General features: G+C 45.3%; 1 protein-coding gene across 1 annotated transcript in view; it reads left to right on the top strand.

Moving 5' to 3' along the window:
* The window catches only part of Efcab5 (EF-hand calcium binding domain 5), a 112,170-nt gene that overhangs the window by 72,213 nt on the left and 20,745 nt on the right, over window positions 1–19,212 (top strand). The window contains exons 11-18 of the mRNA XM_055619540.1: window positions 43–585; window positions 2,398–2,448; window positions 2,546–2,638; window positions 4,574–4,788; window positions 6,830–6,986; window positions 14,427–14,716; window positions 17,508–17,677; window positions 18,661–18,889. Of these exons, the coding sequence (XP_055475515.1) occupies window positions 43–585; window positions 2,398–2,448; window positions 2,546–2,638; window positions 4,574–4,788; window positions 6,830–6,986; window positions 14,427–14,716; window positions 17,508–17,677; window positions 18,661–18,889 (1,748 nt within the window). The remainder of the gene's footprint in view (window positions 1–42; window positions 586–2,397; window positions 2,449–2,545; window positions 2,639–4,573; window positions 4,789–6,829; window positions 6,987–14,426; window positions 14,717–17,507; window positions 17,678–18,660; window positions 18,890–19,212) is intronic.

Below are 19,212 nucleotides of genomic sequence, written 5' to 3'. Positions count from 1 at the left end.
GCTCGGCCGCTGAGCAAGGAACTAGCACAAGTTCAACGGCAGAACACGCCCAGCAGAGAGGCTCGGCGGCAGAGCAAGGGTATAGCACAAGTTCAACGGCAGAACAAGCCCAGCAAAGAGGCTCGGCCGCAGAGCAAGAGCCACTGACCGGGCAAGAGCCAAACAGAGACTATGAAGCCGAATCATTGAGGGGGTCAGTCGCAGAGGACGACTCGCGGAGAGGGTCAGTCGAAGAATCTGAGCAACGCAGAATGTCAGCAGCAAGACAACGCAAAAGGTCCTCTGTGGATAGCGGGTCTTTCAAGGGTTCGGAGACAGGAGGGCGCAGAGGATCCACAGGTCATCGCAAAGGATCGGGACGCAAATGGTCAGCGTCGGACTACAGACCCCGAAGAGAGTCGGTCACGGAAGACTCCCACCAGGCGCAGCCCACGCCGCCCACAGGCTCCGCCCTGGAAGAGCCGGAGGCCGGCTCAGCCTCGCAGTCACAGGAGGGCGGCGCCACCAAAGAAAAGCAGGAGGAGGCCCCCACAGCCAGCAAATCGGATCGTCCCTTAGGCGGCAGCAAAAAGGAGCGCCCTGCAGGTAGTTACTCAGTTCTGTGAAATCGTTTGTCTCACAGGTGCTTTTAAACAATTTTATAAAACGTCCTGTGTCCTGGAGTGGCTGTTAGGAAAAAAAACCTTTCCAGAAAGCACTCGTGTAAGTTAGGATCTCTGCTGGCGCACCACGTCATATAAACAGCAGGGGTGTTTCGGTGCTCAACGCTAGAGTCTAGACCTCGAACTCGCAGTTAAATGAAAACCGGGGTGCCTTTCACTAATTTCCCTAGAATTTCATCTGTACCAAAATAAGAAGTCTAGCTAGTTTTTAAGTTGGTTTTGTTATTGTTGTTGTTTTTGTGTTTTGTTTCTGAGACAGGGTTTCTCTGTGTAGCCCTGGCTGTCCTGGAACTTGCTCTGTAGACCAGGCTGGCCTTGAACTCAGAGATCCACCTGCCTCTGACTCTTGAGTGCTAGGATTAAAGGCCTATGTCACCACCACTTGGCTTTTAAAAAAGGCGGAAACATTTTTGTTTTAAAAGCAAGTGACAGGCTGGAAAACTGGCTCAGCCGTTAAGAGCACTGGCTGCTCTTCCAGAGGTCCTGAGTTCAATTCCCAGCAACCACATGGTGGCTCAAAAACCATCTATACTGAAATGGGCTGCCCTCTTCTGGTGTGCATGAAAACAGAGCACTCATATACATAAATAAATCTTTCTTTCTTTCTTTCTTTTTTTTTTTTTTAAAGCAAGTGACTTAATTTTTCTTTTATTGCAACAATAAATGGGCCAGGCATAGCGGTATATTCCTTTAATCTCTGTTCTGAGGAGGCACAGGGAAGTGAATTGCTACAAGTTGGAGGCCAGCCTGGTCTACATAGTGAGTTCCCGGCCAGCCAAGGCTCCATAGAAGAGACCCTGTTTCAGAAACAAACAAACACAGACATTTGCACCTTTCATTTTTACTTTTTTTTCTAGAAGAGTTTCCAAAAGGTATATTTCAAGTAGAAGACACTCTGATTTTAAGTATGTTTAAAATTTATTTTTTTTGTGGCGGAGTTTTACTGGTACACATCGGTACCGTGTGTGCAGTACCGACGGAGGCCATAAGAGGGCATCAGATCACCTGGGACTGGAGACTGGACCCTGAGAACATTCTTGACCCTCTTGAACCACAAGTGCTCCTAAGCGGGCAAGCGGCCTCCCAGCCCCCTGAACGTCAATGCGCGTTCACCTCGCTGGTCAGAATGTAGACGTCTAGCAGCACTTGGCTATAAGAGAGCCCAGGAAACATAGCCTCACTCTGTGTAGCCAAGCAAATAGCTTTTACCACAGAGCTTCTCAAAACCATTAAAATTATTCAGTGATTTCATCGCGGTTGGTTACGCCACACCTATGCGAAGAAGGGCTTGGGGTTTGGGTTGTTGTGTATGCAAGGAATTTGTCTCATCGCTAGGTTCAGAGTGTCTAATGAGTTATTTCCAATCCACAGGAACTTCCTTTTCTTCTGTGTGTGTCTGTCTCTTTCTCCCTCCCTGTGTGTGTGTAATGTATGTGTATATTGTGTGTGTAGTGTGTGTATGTGTTGTATGTGTATTATGTGTGTATTGTGTGTGTATTGTGTGTGTGTTGTGTGTGTGTTGTGTGTGTATTTTGTGTGTATCGTGTGTGTGTGTGGTTTGCGCACACATGCCAGCTCAAGTGTGGAAGCAAAAGGAAAGCCTTCAGGTGTCGGTTACTTCCTTGTACTGTGTGACTCCCTGGGCTTAGACTCGGCGCTTTACCCTCTCCGTCCCCACACCAGCCCTGTTTCCCTTTGTTTCCCTTAGAACATGCAGAAAAGGAACCTCAGAGAGACAAAGCCTGTGAACCAAAGACCCAACATATAGAAGGGAAATTCTGGTCAGGTAACCCCGCACTTCAATTGGCCTTCCTTTCCCTTGTACCCTAGAGGGAAAACCTGGTGAAAATGACGTGAAATGGGCTGTGTTGTGTTTTTCGCAGGTGAATTTTTTATTTCTGACTGGAAGACAAAGCATAGCAGATCTGAAGATGAGGAACAGGCCAAAATCATCTGTGGGGACCCCAGATTCGCAGGTACTCATTAACAGAGAAACCAGGACATGCAGGTGACAGTCCAGTTCGTGACCTCAGTTTACCGCTGGGCCTAGTGAAGACTGGGTTTAACCAAAATATACTGATATTTTTACACCTTGTTGTTCCTGGAGACTGACAGCCCTAAAAAGAAGCCAGATGGGCGTTTTGGGTGGTGGTGAGCTATTGGTGATGTCATGTGCCACGGTGGTAATAGGCTGCTGCTGGTGATGTGCACACTGCTGGGTGTGGGGTGGCAGGTGGCAGGGACGTGCTGCCGGCGGCAGGGGAGTGTTGGTAAATGTGCTTAGACAGAGCGTGTAAAAGGTACGCTTCCGCATTCCGCTACCCTAACTGTCGCACTGTCCTGACACTGCTTTGAAGGCATGATCTGAGCCTACAAAAGGAATCAGATGTTAGAACACAATAGAAAAAGCAGTATTTCTTTCTCTAGTAGTTCTACGCCCAAACAGGTTGGACAGCTGATCCTGTCTTGCTTATGAAGACTTAACGAATAAAAGAACCATTGAACAGATGAAAGAGCAGCTCTTAGCTATCAGATAGTCCACACATTTAGCTATGATTGTTTTAAGTAATGCTCACGTTTTTAAATGCTATTTTATTATATTTCCCCCATCACTTTAAGTCGTAGAACTAATTACAGTGAGATCAAGATTATTTTCCTACATATAATCTCTTCTCGCTTAAGCCTGAATCAGAGAGTACACCTTGTTTTCAATCTAATTGATTTACTAGTTGGTGTTTGCGCATGCAATTCATGCATACGTGTGCGCTTATGTGCGGGTGATGCGTCCATGCGTGTACGTGGAAAACAGAGGTCGATGCTATGTCTTCTGCTGCTGAGACCTGAAGCTTGCCATTTCCGCTACACTGGCTGCTCAGCATTTTCCTGGCACCTGCCTGTCTACATCCCAATAGCACTGGGATCTTAGGCACATGCTGCTGTACCCAGCTTTCACGTGGGTGCTAGGGCTAGAAACCCACTCTGCGCCATTTCTCAAAGTCCAAGTAACACCTTCTGTCCTCAAAATATTTTAATCAGCATGCATAATGCCTGTCAAGTTCATACTCTTACCTACGTCAGTTTTTATTGATGGTGTTTTAAAAATCTCATGAGTAATCACTATGAAGTTACATCAGACTTCCAGAGAAGGCATAAGGGCACAAGTGATTGAACTGATGAATAAATGAAGCGTGAAGTCAGTAGGCTGACACTTTATGAAACACGATGTTATCACATTGAGCGCCAAGACGGATATATCAGCTAACATTGGCGGGGGATGAGCTGGTGTGTAACATTTGCTAACACATTTAACTGGGAAGCCCAGGCTATCCCTGGCTTTATGCACAGGCAGTCCCAACAGGGCTCAGCATCTCTCACCCTCTCTGCCACACTTTCTGTCACTTCCAATTTTAGGCAGTTTTCTTGACATTGTCTCAAAGATGACTACAAGCGTATCTGTCTACATACCACACACCACTAATTCAGCAATCAGAACGCAACACAGAAATTGCCCTAGTGGTTCTAATTTTCACGGGTGTGTAGTAGGTTTCATTGTTGCCATATATGAATTCTTGGCCAAATCTTACATCATACATTGATGGAACAAGGGTGGAAAGGCTCACGGCCATCTCACTCCTCCTCTAAACTGACAGTGAAAGAGAATTGTTTCCCAAAGAAAACAATGGATGCTGTCTTCACAGAGGGAACATGGATTCCTGAGAGGCAAAACCAGTAGGTTTGGGGGCCTGGGCTTTAGCTCAGGGGCAGTGTCCATGCTTGGGACATGAAAAGCCTTGTATTCTCAATACACCAAAACAACGTGATAGAAGGCATCTGTAGCAAGTCCTTACTTTTCCTCTAAAATCTGAGAGACGTGTTTATTTTACCGCCTGATATATTTTCCTGCCTTACAGACCTGCATGGGATTATTAGGAATATTCAGACCTACAAAGAAATAAAAGGGAGGAGTGCTTTCAGTCTAACCTCTCTCAACTTGCTGCAGTTTGTGCAACTCCTAGAGACATTTGTTGGTGAAGATACCCCCTTGAGGGTCAGCCAGAACCTCATCTCCTTTTTTCAGAAGAACTATTCTGAAACAAAACAGGAGAAAATGAGAGCCTTAGAACAGGTGGGTGATATTTACCAGTGCAACACTTAAGATCTTCCAACCTCGTCTGTTCCCACTGTGTGGTCTCTTTAAAACTGTACGACCAAGCCGAGTCATGGCGGCACACACCTTTAATTCCAGCACGCAGGGAGGCAGAAGCAGGAGGATCTCCCAGAGTTTGAGGCTGGTCCACAGAGGGAGTTCCAGGACAGCCAGGGCCACACAGAGAAACCCTGTCTCAAAAACAGCTAAGAAAATACGGCCAAGTGTGCCCCTTTGTTTGAGCCAGCAAAGTCATTAAATACCCTTTTGCTTAATAAGACTACACTGCAGAGAACGCCCTTTCCTAAAAATGACATGGTTGCTTCTGGCAGGAGCGGGCTCACGGGGCAGCTCTGTCTCTGGGCGTTGAAGCCCACGGTGCAGGTACGTGTAGGTGTGTAGGTGTGTGTGCGCCGTCTGCCTGTGAGAGCATGTGCACATGTGTATACTTAAGTGTGCTCGGGCCTGAGTGTGTATTTGCACTCGAGGGCCCCCAGGGGCACGTGTTTCCTAAGTCCTTACCGCTTCCTTCGGTGGGAGCGAGTGCACACACATTACCTTATGTGAGCGAGCCACTCTGCCTCGTGGAACGCAGGTATCAGTTTTACCATCTTTCTTCACGTAATCTCATCGTCCTTCCGAGTCGTCTCAACCTAAGTTCAGGCTTGATATCCCTTTGGCCTCAAATTCAGTCCCCTCCCTTAACCAAAGGGGTCAGAGGGAAGGGGGGGAGGACCTCCCCTATCAGTGGACTTGGGGAGGAGCAGGGGAGGGGATGAGGGAGCACAGAGTGGGATTGGGAAGGGATGAGGGGGGGGGCTACAGCTGGGATACAAAGTGAATAAACAGTAATTAATAAAAAATTAATTAATTAGAAAAACGACTCCTGGGACTATAGATATGTGTCAGTATGGCTGGCATATGCATTATTTCTAAAATTAAATCAATTTAGTCAGTAGCTCAATAATTGTACATTATTATCTAATTAATAAATTATCCAGTGAAAATTCTAAAAAAAAAGTGTTAAAATCAATGTTAAGCTAAATAAATGTGGAATATAAACATTTTTCCTTTTTTTAAAAAAATATTTATTTATTTTTAATTGTGTGTGTGTTTTTGTGTGTCTTTGTATGTGTCTGTGTGTGTGCACATGAGTGTAAGTGTATGCGGAAGCCAAAGGCTTTGGATCCCCCAAACCTAGAATTCCATACAGCCAGTTGTGAGCTGCCAGATGTGGTGCTGGGAGTCCAACCTGGACCTTCTGGAAGAGCAGCAGAATGTGTTTGTAGCTGCTCAGCCATCTCTCCGGCCTCACAAGGAACTTTTTAAAACATAGACATTTTTTGTTGTTATTTGAACACTGTTTTTTATTCATTATTTTTCATTATAAAACATATGCCCTTAAAAAGCCAGATAGAGGGAGAAGGGGGAGGGTTGGAGTGGGAGGGGATGAGGGAGGGGGGGCTACAGCTGGGATACAAAGTGAGTAAACTGTAATTAATAAAAAATTAAATAAAATTTAAAAACCAGATAGAGCCATCTATGTGTTTATTATAGTTCTGAATAACCAAGGAGGAGGTGGAAAGAAATAATTAAAAAATTAATCCTTTCTAATCTGAAGTGTTTTGGTCTCACAGAGAATTCACAGATACTTTGGCTGAGGAGTGAAACAGGAAAGTGGCAGTTAGGAAGTTAAAATCCAGCCATACACATGTCCTTAATCCCAGCACTCAGGAGGCAGAGGCAGGCAGGTCTCCATGAGTTCAAGGACAACCTGGTCTACAAAGGGAGTCCAGGACAGCCAGGGCTCTATTACAGAAAAAAAAAAAAAAACAACCAACCAACCAAACAAAAAACAACCCTGTCTTGAAAAAACAAACAAACAAAACAAGAGGGGGAGAGTGGAACCCAGCGTCTGTGTTCCCTCTAAAAAAAAGTGCTGCACTTCCGTTAAATGCAAGCTGCCAGCCAGCACAATGAAGGCTCCACCTCCTGTGCCTGTATCCTGTTTGTATCCTAGGCCAGACAAAATGCTTTCCGAGTCCGGAAGGAGCTTCTTCTAGAAGCCCTCTTTCAAAAGTGGGACAACGATGGCTCAGGCTTTCTGGATCTGAATGAAGTTGACGAACTCTTGCATACGTATAAAGAAGGCATGGAAAAGGAATCCATGAAGAAAGGTAAAACATTAGCACGTTCCTATTTAAGTTGTGGTAACAACCTGGCTTTCGGCTTCTCGATACTACGCCGTATACACACAGTAAAAAACAAGCATTCGTTAGAGGCTGCTGGGCGGGGGGTGATTCATTTGGTCCAGTTCTTCTATGCAAGCGTAGGCCCGGGATTTGGATTCCCAGCGCCTGCGTAGCCATCAGGCGCCGCGGCACGGGTCAGGCACCGCAGCGCTGGCGAAGCAGAGCCACGGGGAATCCCTGAACGTATTGGTCAGCCAGTGAGCTCCGGATTCAGCGAGAGACCCTGTCTCAGAAATGAGGTGGGGAGCAACTGAGGAAGACACCCAATCCACACGAACACGCACGCTGACATGCGCAGTGCACACACGTGTCTAACACACACACACACACACACACACACACACCGGCTGTCCCAAATGCATCAGATACCTTTCGAAACTTGCTAGTATATTCAAATTTTTTTTTCTTTCTCTCAATCCTTGGTTGAGTTTACAGCCTCGTGCATGATGCTCAAGCACTCTGAGCTATATCTCTCTATCCCTCTTTTTACTTTTTAAATTTTATTTATTTATTTTTTAACAGAGTTTCATTAGGCCTTCCAGGCCGGCTTTAAACTGGCTCTGCCGTCTAGGCCAACTTGAACATTCAATCCTCCTGTCTCGGCCCACTGAGTGTCTGAAATTACAGGCCTGTACCACCAGGCCTGAGCTGTTAAGTGGGAAATAGTGAAGAGACTGGAGAGCATGTGATGTGCAGGAACCCGTGGGTGTTTAAGAGTGGAGCATGATGCAGAGCGTTTCCCCTCAGACCCTGAGCCAGGCCGAGTCTTGTCTGTGAACTGACTGCCTTCGCTCTGGCTGGGTCTAAAGCTTCTCTTCAGTGTTCCCCTTTTTTTATTCTCTTTAATGATTCTTTTCTCTTTTTTTTTCCTTATACCTTTACTTTCTTTAGCTGATATAAAACTTTTTTTTTCTAGAAAACTAAGACATTAGGAACCACTAAGAAATTCTTCCAAGCTGGGTGTGTTCACACATGTCTGTAATCCCAGCACTCAGGAGGCAGAGAGGAAGATCTCTGTGAGTTTGAGGCCAGCCTGATCTACAAAGCAAGTCCAGGACAGCCAGAGCTACACAGAGAAACCCTGTCTCATAAAAGCAATTCTTCAGTCTTTTTTATTTTTTTATTACTATGACCTTAGTCCATTTGAGGATTGTAAGCTTGTTTGTAGTATGTTCTTTGCAAAGGCTTGTGACTGGATGCAGATTACCCATCTTTGGCAGTGTCAGAACACATGATCGATGTCGTGTTCTTATCGAATCCTGTTAGAAATCCTATGAGAATGACGTGGATCAGTTGATTAAAATGATATCTGATCTAGTCCAGTAGGTAATATCCTTGCATTGCAGGCGCAGAGCACTGAGTCTGATTCTCCGAACTTCATAAACCAGGTGTTAAGGGACACATCAGTAGAACCTTGACTATATATGGAGTTCAAGGCTAGTCCGGGATATGTGAGACCTTCTCTCAAAAAATGTTTTTCTGTTGGCCCTTCTACTTTAAAGTTAGTTTTTTGTTTTTTGTTGTGTGTGTGTGTGTGTGTGTGTGTGTGTGTGTGTGAATAATTAGTATTCTGTGGATGTACTTTGTAACATAAAAGTATTTCTCTTTTGCCAAGTGTTTCGTTGGGTTAAATTCCAATATTATCATTATTTGTCTTAATGTTCTTAATGTCCCAGATTTGTCCGGCTTTCATGTCCTCTCATCTTCTTCACATCGTATTATGAAAATGCTCTGACCCACAGCGAGTCTGAAAGAATTCTGCAGTGAGGCGCCTGTCTCTCCACCAGTGACGCTTTCCCAGGGCCCCCTGTCATCACCCCGTCCACTCCCCATCTTTCTGCCTGTTTCTGTTATTTCTGAGACATCTCGAAGCAAAGTGTACACTTCTTCCTGAATACACAGGCATGTGTGGCATCACCTTGAGTTCAATAATTAGTAACTTTTTTTTCTCTTGATGCAAACTTTCCACAAAATTGGATGTGCAAAATTTAAGTGTAAATGGGCTGGGTTTTGACAAATCCATGAGCAGTGCAGCTCACGCTTCTGTGGAGAAATATAGCATAAAGCTCCTCATGTCCTGTCCCCATGCAGCCACTGAGGGTTTTGCACCATAATTTTTCTTGTCTAGACCTCATAAAAATGGGATTATACAATATATACTCCTTAAGGCAAGGCTTCTTTCATTTGGCATATTTTTTTTTCTTGAGATTCTTGGATACTATGGATTTCTGAGCCACTAGACAAATGGGTATTTTCATTTTTCAAAGAAATCTTGGGCAGCTTTCTCTGCCATTTAATGTTCCCATCATTCTTTGACAACTTCTTTGCTTTCTGATGAGATCCTGTGGGTTCATCTCAGACTTCACCTATTTACATCCTGGAATAATCAGCTTCCTAGGGCACCTCGGTGTCTGAAAGGTACTTACTTTTCAATTTATTTTTATTTTATGTACACGGGTGTTTGACTGCATGTGTGTCTGTGTGAGAGTGTCGGATCCCCTGGAGCGGGAGTTACAGGAGAGAAAGGAATGAAAAGCAAAGAACTTGAGCTGCCCTGTGGGTGCTGGGAACTGAACCCGGGTCCTTTGGAAGGGCAGCCAGGGCTTCACCGCTGAGCCATCTCTCCAGCCCTGAAAGGATTTAAAAGCCAAGATTTGAATTATACATGTACTCAAGCCAAAGCTCTGCTTTTGGCTTCCTCGAGAGACGGAGGTAGAGAAGGTGCATGTGTCTGCATGGACACGCCCATGTTTATGTGAACATGAAACACATGTCTACATATCTTTGTCTACTGATATTAAAACTCATGAGTTCACACCAATGCCTCCATGTCCAATTCATCAGAACCCATTCTTATTTTCCCCCATCTCTATAGGTCCTTTCCTCTCACCACATCAAGCCCATGGACGACGTTTTTAGCATATGTCTTGGGCTCTAATGCTCCGTGCATGCCAGGGCCCTTCCTCACACAGATGCTCTCCTCAGCCCGTCCAGGCTCCAGCTCCCTGTGCAGGGCTGACTGCTCCCTGAAGTCTTGCAAAGCAGAGTTCTCATATTGGACTTCCCTTTGCTAGAAATATCCTCTTCATCTTGTGTAGGTCGTGACTCCTTAGACCAGGGTGTCGGTCCATTTGGGTGCCCTCTTCAGTCCATTCAGTATTCAAAATCCAAACGGATCTCTGCCATCCAAACCCGGCCTATCTCCCTGAAGAGCCACCCTCTTCACCCCCACAGGCCAAAGTTGCTCTTCCACCATTTTCACAGTGCTCAGGCTCTGATAACCCACGCCAGGTTGTTCCCGAAGAACGCCCTTCTTAGCACATGTAAACTCGGATGCATGAATCGCTGCACCACTTCTGCTTTTCATGACCGAAAGCAGATGCTTCTCTTGCTCTGCTCAGTGGTATGGCTTTAGGACGGCACTGCTCAAGGAGAGAAAGGAATGAAAAACAAAGAACAGGAGGAAAATGAGCTCATGAAGCACCTTTTTGTTCGCTTGTTTTTGTTTTGTTTCTTGAGACAGGGTGTATTCCTGCTGCCCTGGAACTAAGTAGACCAAGCTGGCCTTGAACCCACAGAGATCCCCCTGCCTTTCTTTTAAATTCTGGGATTAAAGGTATGTGCCGCCACACCTAGCTTCGTGAAGCACTTTTAGTCTGTTTAGAGGGTGAGACAGCTAGGATGCTTTCGGTTCAAATCGTGGAAGACACAACTCGAAACAGAAAAGAAAGGAGCCTACTCTCTCACATTGCTTCCACAGTTGGAGGTTCAAATTATGACATTAGGGGCTGTCCAGTTCTTCCTCTTCTCTTGCTTTCTGCCTGGCCCTTTCTCTTCTCTGTTTTGGCCCGGTTGTCACACAAGCCTTTCCTGTATGGTAAGCGGGTTCTGGCCCACAATGTCTCAGAGTCCTTCAAATCAACAGGAATAAAATGGAAACCATCCTCCGCCTGATCACTCAAGTCTGAATTCAGGCTCATGTCTCCGGGAGCATCAAGTGTTCTGACATTTATTATACATGTAAAAGTCATAGGGTGGCTGGGCGGTGGGGGTGGCGCACACCTTTAACCTAAGCACTTGGGAGGCACGAGCAGGCAGAGCTCTGTGAGTTCAAGTCTAGGGTGGTCTACATAGCAAGTCCCAGGCCAGCCAGGGCTAGAGAAAGAGATTCTGTCTCAACAAACAAACAAACAGAAAAGGCCTGGCATTTTAATACACTAAATCCGCCACTCGGACCAGAAGCACAGAACGTCCTCATCTGTGTGACCCTGGAGAAGCTGTTCTACCTCTAAAACTACAATGGACCCCACTCAGACTGTGAGCTGCGGTGAGAGTAGGCTGGCGTCCCCAAGGCAAAAGTGCAGCCTCAGACGCTGGAAAGTCCACGGATGTTAAAGAGCCAAGAGCGATGAATGTTTAACTACAGAAGTCAGAGCTCGCGCACGACGACGTGGCTACAAATTCCAGGTTGTGTTTGTTACTTGTGCACTGAATGGTATTGAGTGGGTGCCCCGTCACTAAAGGGAAGGGAAAACCAGCCGGGTGGGGTGGTGCACGCCTGTGATCCCAGCACTCAAGGAGGGAGGCAGGAGGAGGATCTCTGCGAGTACGAGGCCAGCCTGATCCACAAAGCTACAAAGCCAGTCCAGGACAGCCGGGGCTACACATAGAAACCCTGTCTCAAGAAAAAAGAAAGGGGGAGGGGAGGATGGCAGGGGAGGACATTTTGAGAGGAGAGTTCGAACCCACTTTAAAAGGAAAGGGCACGTGCCCTATCTATCAGTTACCTTTCTCGGCTGGGACAAAAACACCCCATCAAAGCAGCCGAAGGAAGGAAGGGGTTATTTTGACTCACAGTTTGAGGTGTGGGCCGTCATGGAGACGGGGAGAAGGTAGAGGGCAGCAGCTGGTCACGTGGACGTTGCAACCCCAGTCAGGAAGCAAGCAGGAGGGAATGCCGATACTCCGCATACTTTCTCCTTTTTACTTAGTTCAAGGTATCTAGCCCAAGGAATGATGCCACCCAAATTTAGGGTGTATCTTGCCATCTCAACTAACCCAGTCTAAAACTCATAGATATGCCCAAAGATTTGTTGCCAAGGCAATCATTGATCCTATCAGGTTGGCAATCATCATAAACCATTGCACCCTAGGGTTTGTTTGTTGTTCTGGTTTGTCTTTTTGGATTTTTCAAGACAGGGTTTCTCTGTGTATCTCTGGCTGTCCTCACTCTGTAGACCAGGCTGGCCTCAAACTCAAAGCTCTGCCTGTCCGTGCCTCCTGAGTGGCTAAGATCAACGGTGTGCGCCACCCCCGCCACCCAGCCACCCTAGGGCTTGTACATGTGTAATAAATGTCAAAGCACTTTGTGTAGCTGCGCCAGGAGACGTGTGCCAAATGCTGGCAGTGAAGGTCCTAGGAGTGAAATAGTAAAAACGCCTGAAACGCATATTGCCAGGAGAACAAATGATGTTATACTCACACAGTGAGCACTGTGGCTCAGATAAACGCGTCAAAGCTGCAGGGACAACATGATGAACACGGTAGCATAACGTTAAATGAGCAAGTCCTAGGGCTGTAGAGTCCTTGCTGCTCGGGCTGAGAACCCGAGTCCAGTCCCCAGCCTCTTCTTCAGCTGGCTTACGACTGCCTGTAACTCCAGTTCCGAGGGATCCAGCATTCTCTGTTTATCTCCATGGGAGAGGGGAAGCACACATGATCATGAAGGCACACGTGCATGTAAATAAATACAAAATTATCTTTTTTTTTTTTTTTTTTTTTTTATTAAGGGGCTGGAGAGATGGCTTAGAAGTTAAGAGCAGTTAAGAGTTAAGAGCCCTTACAGAGGGCCCCAGTTTTTGATTCCTCCTATGCATGTATCAGCTCATGACCATCTGTAACTCCAGTTCTGTGGGATCAGATGCCCTCTTCAGGCCTCCAAGGGGACCAGGCACACACAGGATACACGGACATGCATGCAGGCAAAACACCCGTAAAGAATAAAAAATAAATTAATTAAATTTTAAGATAAAAGAAATATTTTAAAAGCAAGCCCAAGCAAACTACATGTGGTCCGATAATCTTTGTGTAATATTTGCAAACAGGTAAAACGATGTAATGCTTGGAGATATTTATGTGCAACATAGTTGCTTTAGGTAACTGTTACAGTGTGGGGAAAAGAAAAAAAAACAACAAATTTCGGGTAAGAGATGTATTGAGAGAGGGGATAGAACAGAGCACAAGAGGATGAGAAAGGTAAGTTAATGATAACGTTCCAGTTTGATAGTAGATTCATCATTGTACAAAAGAAAAATGAAACAGGGCCTGGAGAGATGGCTCAGAGGTTCAAATCCCCGCAGCCATATGGCAGCTCACAGCCGTTTGTAACTCCAGTTCTGTGGGATCTGATGCCCTCTTCAGGCCTCCAAGGGCACCAGTCACACATATGATATACAGACGTGCATGCAGGCAAATACTCATACACATAAAATAATATTTTTAACTTAAAAAATTTTTAAAGGAAAATGGAAAAGAAGATCTGGAGCATACTCTGGTGGTAGGGTGTTTGGCGTGTCTGAGACTCTGGTTTTAGTCCTGAATACCATAAAAAAATAGAATGAAAAAGTGTGGATATATGCAGGCCATGGTCAGGAGCTATGAGCAGAATGAACCACCCTTCTTTGCTGGTGCCCACAGCAGGGATGATTTAAAACCAGGCACAATTCAAAGAAAAGCTTGAACCAGGGGATTGCACAACGCAAGCTGTCTGGGGCGTTTTGGTTTAGCCTTCGGAGATAAATGAGATTGCCCCAGGATTAGCCCGGGCTGCCTTCAAAAACTCATCATTTTTCTGCTTGAGCCTTCTGAGTCCTGGAATTACAAGCCTGAGTATGGGGTGGTGGAGGGGTGGGGTACGTGCGTGCGTGCGTGCGTGCGTGCGTGCGTGCGTGTGTGTTTTAGTCCTGAACCCAGGGTTCTGTGAATGCAATGTGCATTACCACTGAGTCATAGCCCAGCCCGGCAAGTTGTGTGAGGTTATGAAAGCAGGAGTGGAAATGAGTGGTCACAGGAGACAGTGCCCCAAAGCAACAGGATAGGCTGCGGAAGACAAGCAGTCGGGGAGTCCCAGTAGATCCTACAATTTCACCTGGCTGAGAGGTAGAATTAAGACAAAAACCTGGCCAGCAGAGAAGTCATACTGATTGAGTGTAAGATGTCAGTCAGTGTGCTCAGAAATGCCTTTAAAATACTTTCACACTGAACACATGTTAAGGGCTTTGGCTTGATGTAAGAGGAAAATGAAAACATTTCCTATAGATTAATGAACGTTTAGCCTCTTCTCTGCTTCTTGCTTATGTCTTTTAGCTAAGTTGCACATCCAGTTTCCAAAGCAACAATCTGGCTGTGAAGTAAAATTGTCTTCAAAGCAGTTTCAGAATTACATAGAATTGGTTGTATCTGAACTCAGGGGCAATGAAGACCAAGTTCTGGAAAATGTTGTGGAATTCCTGATGTGTTCTTTAAACAGGACCCACACTGAGGGTCTAAGGAATTGTGCGAGACGGAAATGGCTACATCATATCCAGCATGCTGCCCAGACAAGTGGAGTGTCCCTGGAGCCTGTGTATTTTGAGACCTTTAGGGCTCTCACCCAGGTATGCTTTCGAAAGTAATATAAGGGAAAACTTATTCTCACACTATGTGATGTTCAATGGCTACATAGGAGGAACACATAAAATTTGCTTGAAAAAAAAAATCACTGGATGCTGAGAGAAAAAAAAAATCATTGAATGATGCTACAGGCGACTTGTTTATTATAAGACGTTATAATTGACTCAAAGCCGAGCAAGGGGCCAGGGATGAAGCTCAGCTGATAGAATGCCTGGCATGGTTGGGGTGCAGGGCTCAGCCCAGTTCCTCATTAACCGTGTGTGAGGGACACATCCTGCAATCTCAGGTCTCAGAAGGTAGAGCCAAGAAGATCTGAATTTAAACATCATCCTTGGCTGTACACTGAGGTTGAGGCCAGGCTGGGCTACATAAAGTTCTGTCTGTAAGCATAGATACAGCAAGCTAAGTGAGATAAAGCTGGTGACTGGCGCAAGCTAGAAGGTTGTAGAAATGATGTCCCGGAATTGTATTTGTTCTGAGGGTCCAATACACCAAGACCAGGTGATGAAATGATAATGAAAAATGCCAGTGAGAAAATATGCAATCATACATGCTGCGTTTTCTTTGCGTGCTGCTTGGGGAACGATTTAGCCATCAGAAAAGAAATTTTCAACTGTTTAAATTTCATTTTTGTTATTGAGGGACACGCCAGGGCGCATGTGTAAAGGTGTTAGGTGCATTTGTAAGGGACATGTGTAAGGTGTTAGGGACAACTTGTGGGGACTCTCTCCTTCTACCAAGTGGGTTTCACACTGGTTCAGCCACCCTCTCAGACCAGCCAAGACTGCACAGCGAGACCTTGTCTTAAGAAAGAGAAAAAGAAAGAACAAAAAGAAAAGAAAAAGAAACGCAAATGACCAACAATATTTAAGTTTCCACATTCTTAGCCACTGGAGAAACACAAATTAAAACCAGTTTCAGATTCCATCTCACCCCAGTTAAAATGGCCACAAAAGCTGACAAGGACGTGGGGGGAAAAGAGGAAGCCTTATCTAGTGCTGATGAGTTCAGCCACTATGAGTTCAGAACTCAGATGGATGTTCTTTAAAAAGCTAAAATTAGAACTACCATGTGGCTCAGCTGTACCAAAGAACCAAAGAACTCTGTATGCTATCACAGAGACACTTTTACATCTGCATTCATTGCTACATTTTTTTACAATAGCAAAGAAATAGAAGCAGCCTAGATGGCCAACAATAGGATAATAGATAATTAAAATGTGGCACAGATACATAATGGAATTTGCTCAGCTGTAAAGAAAAATGAAATGATAAAGTTTGCAGGAAAATGGAGTATTCTGGAAATATTAAGTGAGGTGACCCAGGCTCAGAAAGACAAGAATCATGTTCTCTCTTCTATGCAGACCCCACCCTTTAATATGTAAATAAGGAGAGTGCATTAGTCAAAGTCTTATAGGGAAACAGAACTGATAGGCTTTATCTATTCAGTGGGGTAGCACACACCTTTAATCCCAGCATTCAGGAGGCAGACTTGGGAGGATCTTTGTGAGTCTGAGGTCTTCTGTATAACGAGCTCCAAGACATTCAGGACTACAGAGAAAGAACCTGTCTCAAAAGGGGGAGGGGAGAATTAGAATGGCATACAGCCTGTGGTCCAGCTGGTCCAACAACGGCTGTGTTCTAAGGGAAGGTCCAAAAATCCAGTATCCCTTCAGTACATGACTGGATGTCTCCGCTGGTCTTCAGTGTGTGCCAGAATCCTGAAGAAGTAGGCTCCAATGCCAATGAGGGAAGGGATTCCCTAGTGAGAGTGAGGGCAAGCAGGCAAAGAACAATGCTTTCTTCTTCCATGTCCTTTCTATAAGCTGCAACCAGAATGTGTGGCCAAGATTTAAGCTAGATCTTCCCACTGCAAAGATCCAGATGGGGGGGGGGTCCTCCCACCCCAACTAATTCAATCAAGAAAAGTCTCTCGCAGATGAACCTGGCTTAGGCTGTTGTTAACTTCACGTGTAGTCAAGTTGACAACCCAGAAGAGCCACCAAAGGGCAGAAGGATGAGTGTAGGCTATGAAGCTGGATAAGACAAGGAGAGAACAAGAGGTGTTGGGGAGAGGGGAATGAAGACTGTCACACGTGACACAAAAGCAGAAAGGGGGCTATTGGGGTGGGGAACAAGGGAGAGAAATGAATGGGGGAAGAATTGGAGAAAAGGAGAGGCAACAAAAACAAATTTTGTTTGATGAATGCTGCAGTGAAACCTAATCTCTGTATGCTAATTTTAAAACAAAATGTCTGCAGTCCCAGTCTTCAAAAAACTCTTTCCTGAAGTGCCCCCGGACAAATCCAAACTGCTAAGAATTCCTTGAGGCTGTAAAAATGTCTCATCTGTTGAGCACACTTGTCGTACTTGCAGAGGACCCAGCTTCCATTGCCAGCGTCCTTCTGCCGCAGCCCTCTCAAATCGGCGCTTTTTCCTGAAGTCTCTCACCCTGAACTGCGACTGTGGTTCCAAAGGGTCTACAAACCTTTGCATGTGATTAGAGTTAAGAGATTTGGGTTTAGATTGGGTTGTGTTTGTTTTCAGTAAAGCAAGTCAGCTACATATAAGACATCCATTTTACCAACTAAACGAAATCAGGTTTGAAGGGCAACCCAGTATCAGCCCATTTCCCACTGCTCAGGATTGCTAATCTCTACATCATTTACTCAATGGAATTATTGGTGCTAGATTCCCAGATAGGCTAGCAAAGGGGTTAGAGGATTTCTGTAGCTGTTGACAAATAAAATACGTGGTCATAAATACTCTACCACAGGATGCCGAGGCTCACGGAAATAAGAAAATCAGTGCTCACATTTCCCTCTTAGAGGAAAACCAGCTCCTGCCTACCAGAGGGGATGTTCTTCTGAGGAACGTAGCTTGTACCCTTGATGATGCTCCGTATGTTCTGAACAAAGCACTCTACAGGGACATGCAAGGAATCAGGTAAGACCCTGCAGAAGAGCTCTTTTCTCTCTAATGTTTTAAAGACAGGAGCTCACATGCTTCTGGCTGGCCTCCAACTCGCTGTGTCGTCAAGGCTAACACTGAACTTCTGATCCTCCTGCCTCTACCCCCCTGGATTACACATCTGTGCCACTATACATGACTCTGCTTGCATCTTTCTAAAACAGTATTTCCCATTCTGAAGTAAATTGGCAAATGCCCCTAGTGAGGTATTCAAGAGAGAACTTGGTCTTTAAGTCACCAATGCTCCCAGAGTGGGACCTGATGGATCTCCTTTCCTAAATGTTTTTTGCCGTTATTGTAGTTTAATTAATTAATTAATTCTGTGTGGGTGTTTTGTTGGCATGCCTGGTGGCCAGAGAGAGTGTCAGAGCCCCTGGAACTGGAGTTATAGTCAGTTGTGAGCCACCATGTGGGCCCTGGGGATTGAACCCAGGTCCTCTGCGAGAGAAGCAGTGCTCTTAACCGCTGAGCCAGCTCTCCAGCCCCATAATTCCAAATGCTTTTACCAGATCATTTTTAGAACTCACTCTGGAAATGATTCACCACCTAGGAGCTCAGCTCTACAATGTTGGCTTTAAGATCCTGCCTTGGTGTCCCCGAAACAATGCACTGGACCTGGGGTTAACTCTTTCTTTCCCAAGTTGTTCTGTGTCAGGATATTTTTTCACAGCAACAAACATGCTATATTTTTATTGTTGTCACTTATTTCTGTTTCTCTTTTGTGTTACTGGAGCTTGAACTGGATGCCTCACACATGCCACACAAGCACTCTACCTGTGAACTACCCTTCTAGCCTTAAGATTTCTTTTTAATGTATCCAAATCAGAACTTCCAAATTGGTGATATTGCCTCATCCACCTCTCATATATATAGTGCTTAGAATCGAGGAAGGCTATGATTTTGCTTTCTCTGTGGCTTAGTCTGTGGCTTTTCCCTATCCTTGTATCCCTTTCCAACAGCTTTACAGTCGTGGATGAAGGCAAGCCAATCCATGTCCCCCAAGTTCAACACCATGGGAACATCTTCTTCTGGAACCAGTCCCGAAGTAAGAGTGAGCAAAACGGGTCATTCCTGGCTCTGCCGCTTCAGGACGCAAACATGAGGATCTTTGGGGTCCTGGCAGTTGACACTCTTCGAGATCCTCAGGAAGTAAACATCTTCCTGCCTCATGAAATCAGTTTCTATCAGGTGAGCTAGAAGCTGACAGGAGCAGTGGCCAGTAGCTTGTCTGTCTGTATGTCTTCCAAGTCAAACCTGGAAGCAGAGAAGAGTAAAGGACACTGTATGCAGACAGAGTCACCATGCTTGTTCTGTTTCCTGTCTGTATCAGCCTCCTGGCATGTTTTTGTTTTGTTTTGTTTGTTTGTTTGTTTGTTTTTGCCATCTGTGCAAAGATTGATACACACCCACGCCTGAACTCCCTGGAATATTGCTCAAATAGGTCTCAGCCCTAAGCATAGGAATAGAAACTGATGCTTTGTAACAGAACTAATGGCCCAACCAATCACTGA

Source organism: Psammomys obesus, unplaced genomic scaffold (genome assembly GCF_907164565.1).
Source record: "Psammomys obesus unplaced genomic scaffold, mPsaObe1.curated_primary_1811, whole genome shotgun sequence".
Classification (NCBI taxonomy): Eukaryota; Metazoa; Chordata; class Mammalia; order Rodentia; family Muridae; genus Psammomys; species Psammomys obesus.
Note: the sequence above shows the minus strand (reverse complement) of the source record. Positions and strands in the feature narration are given on the sequence as shown.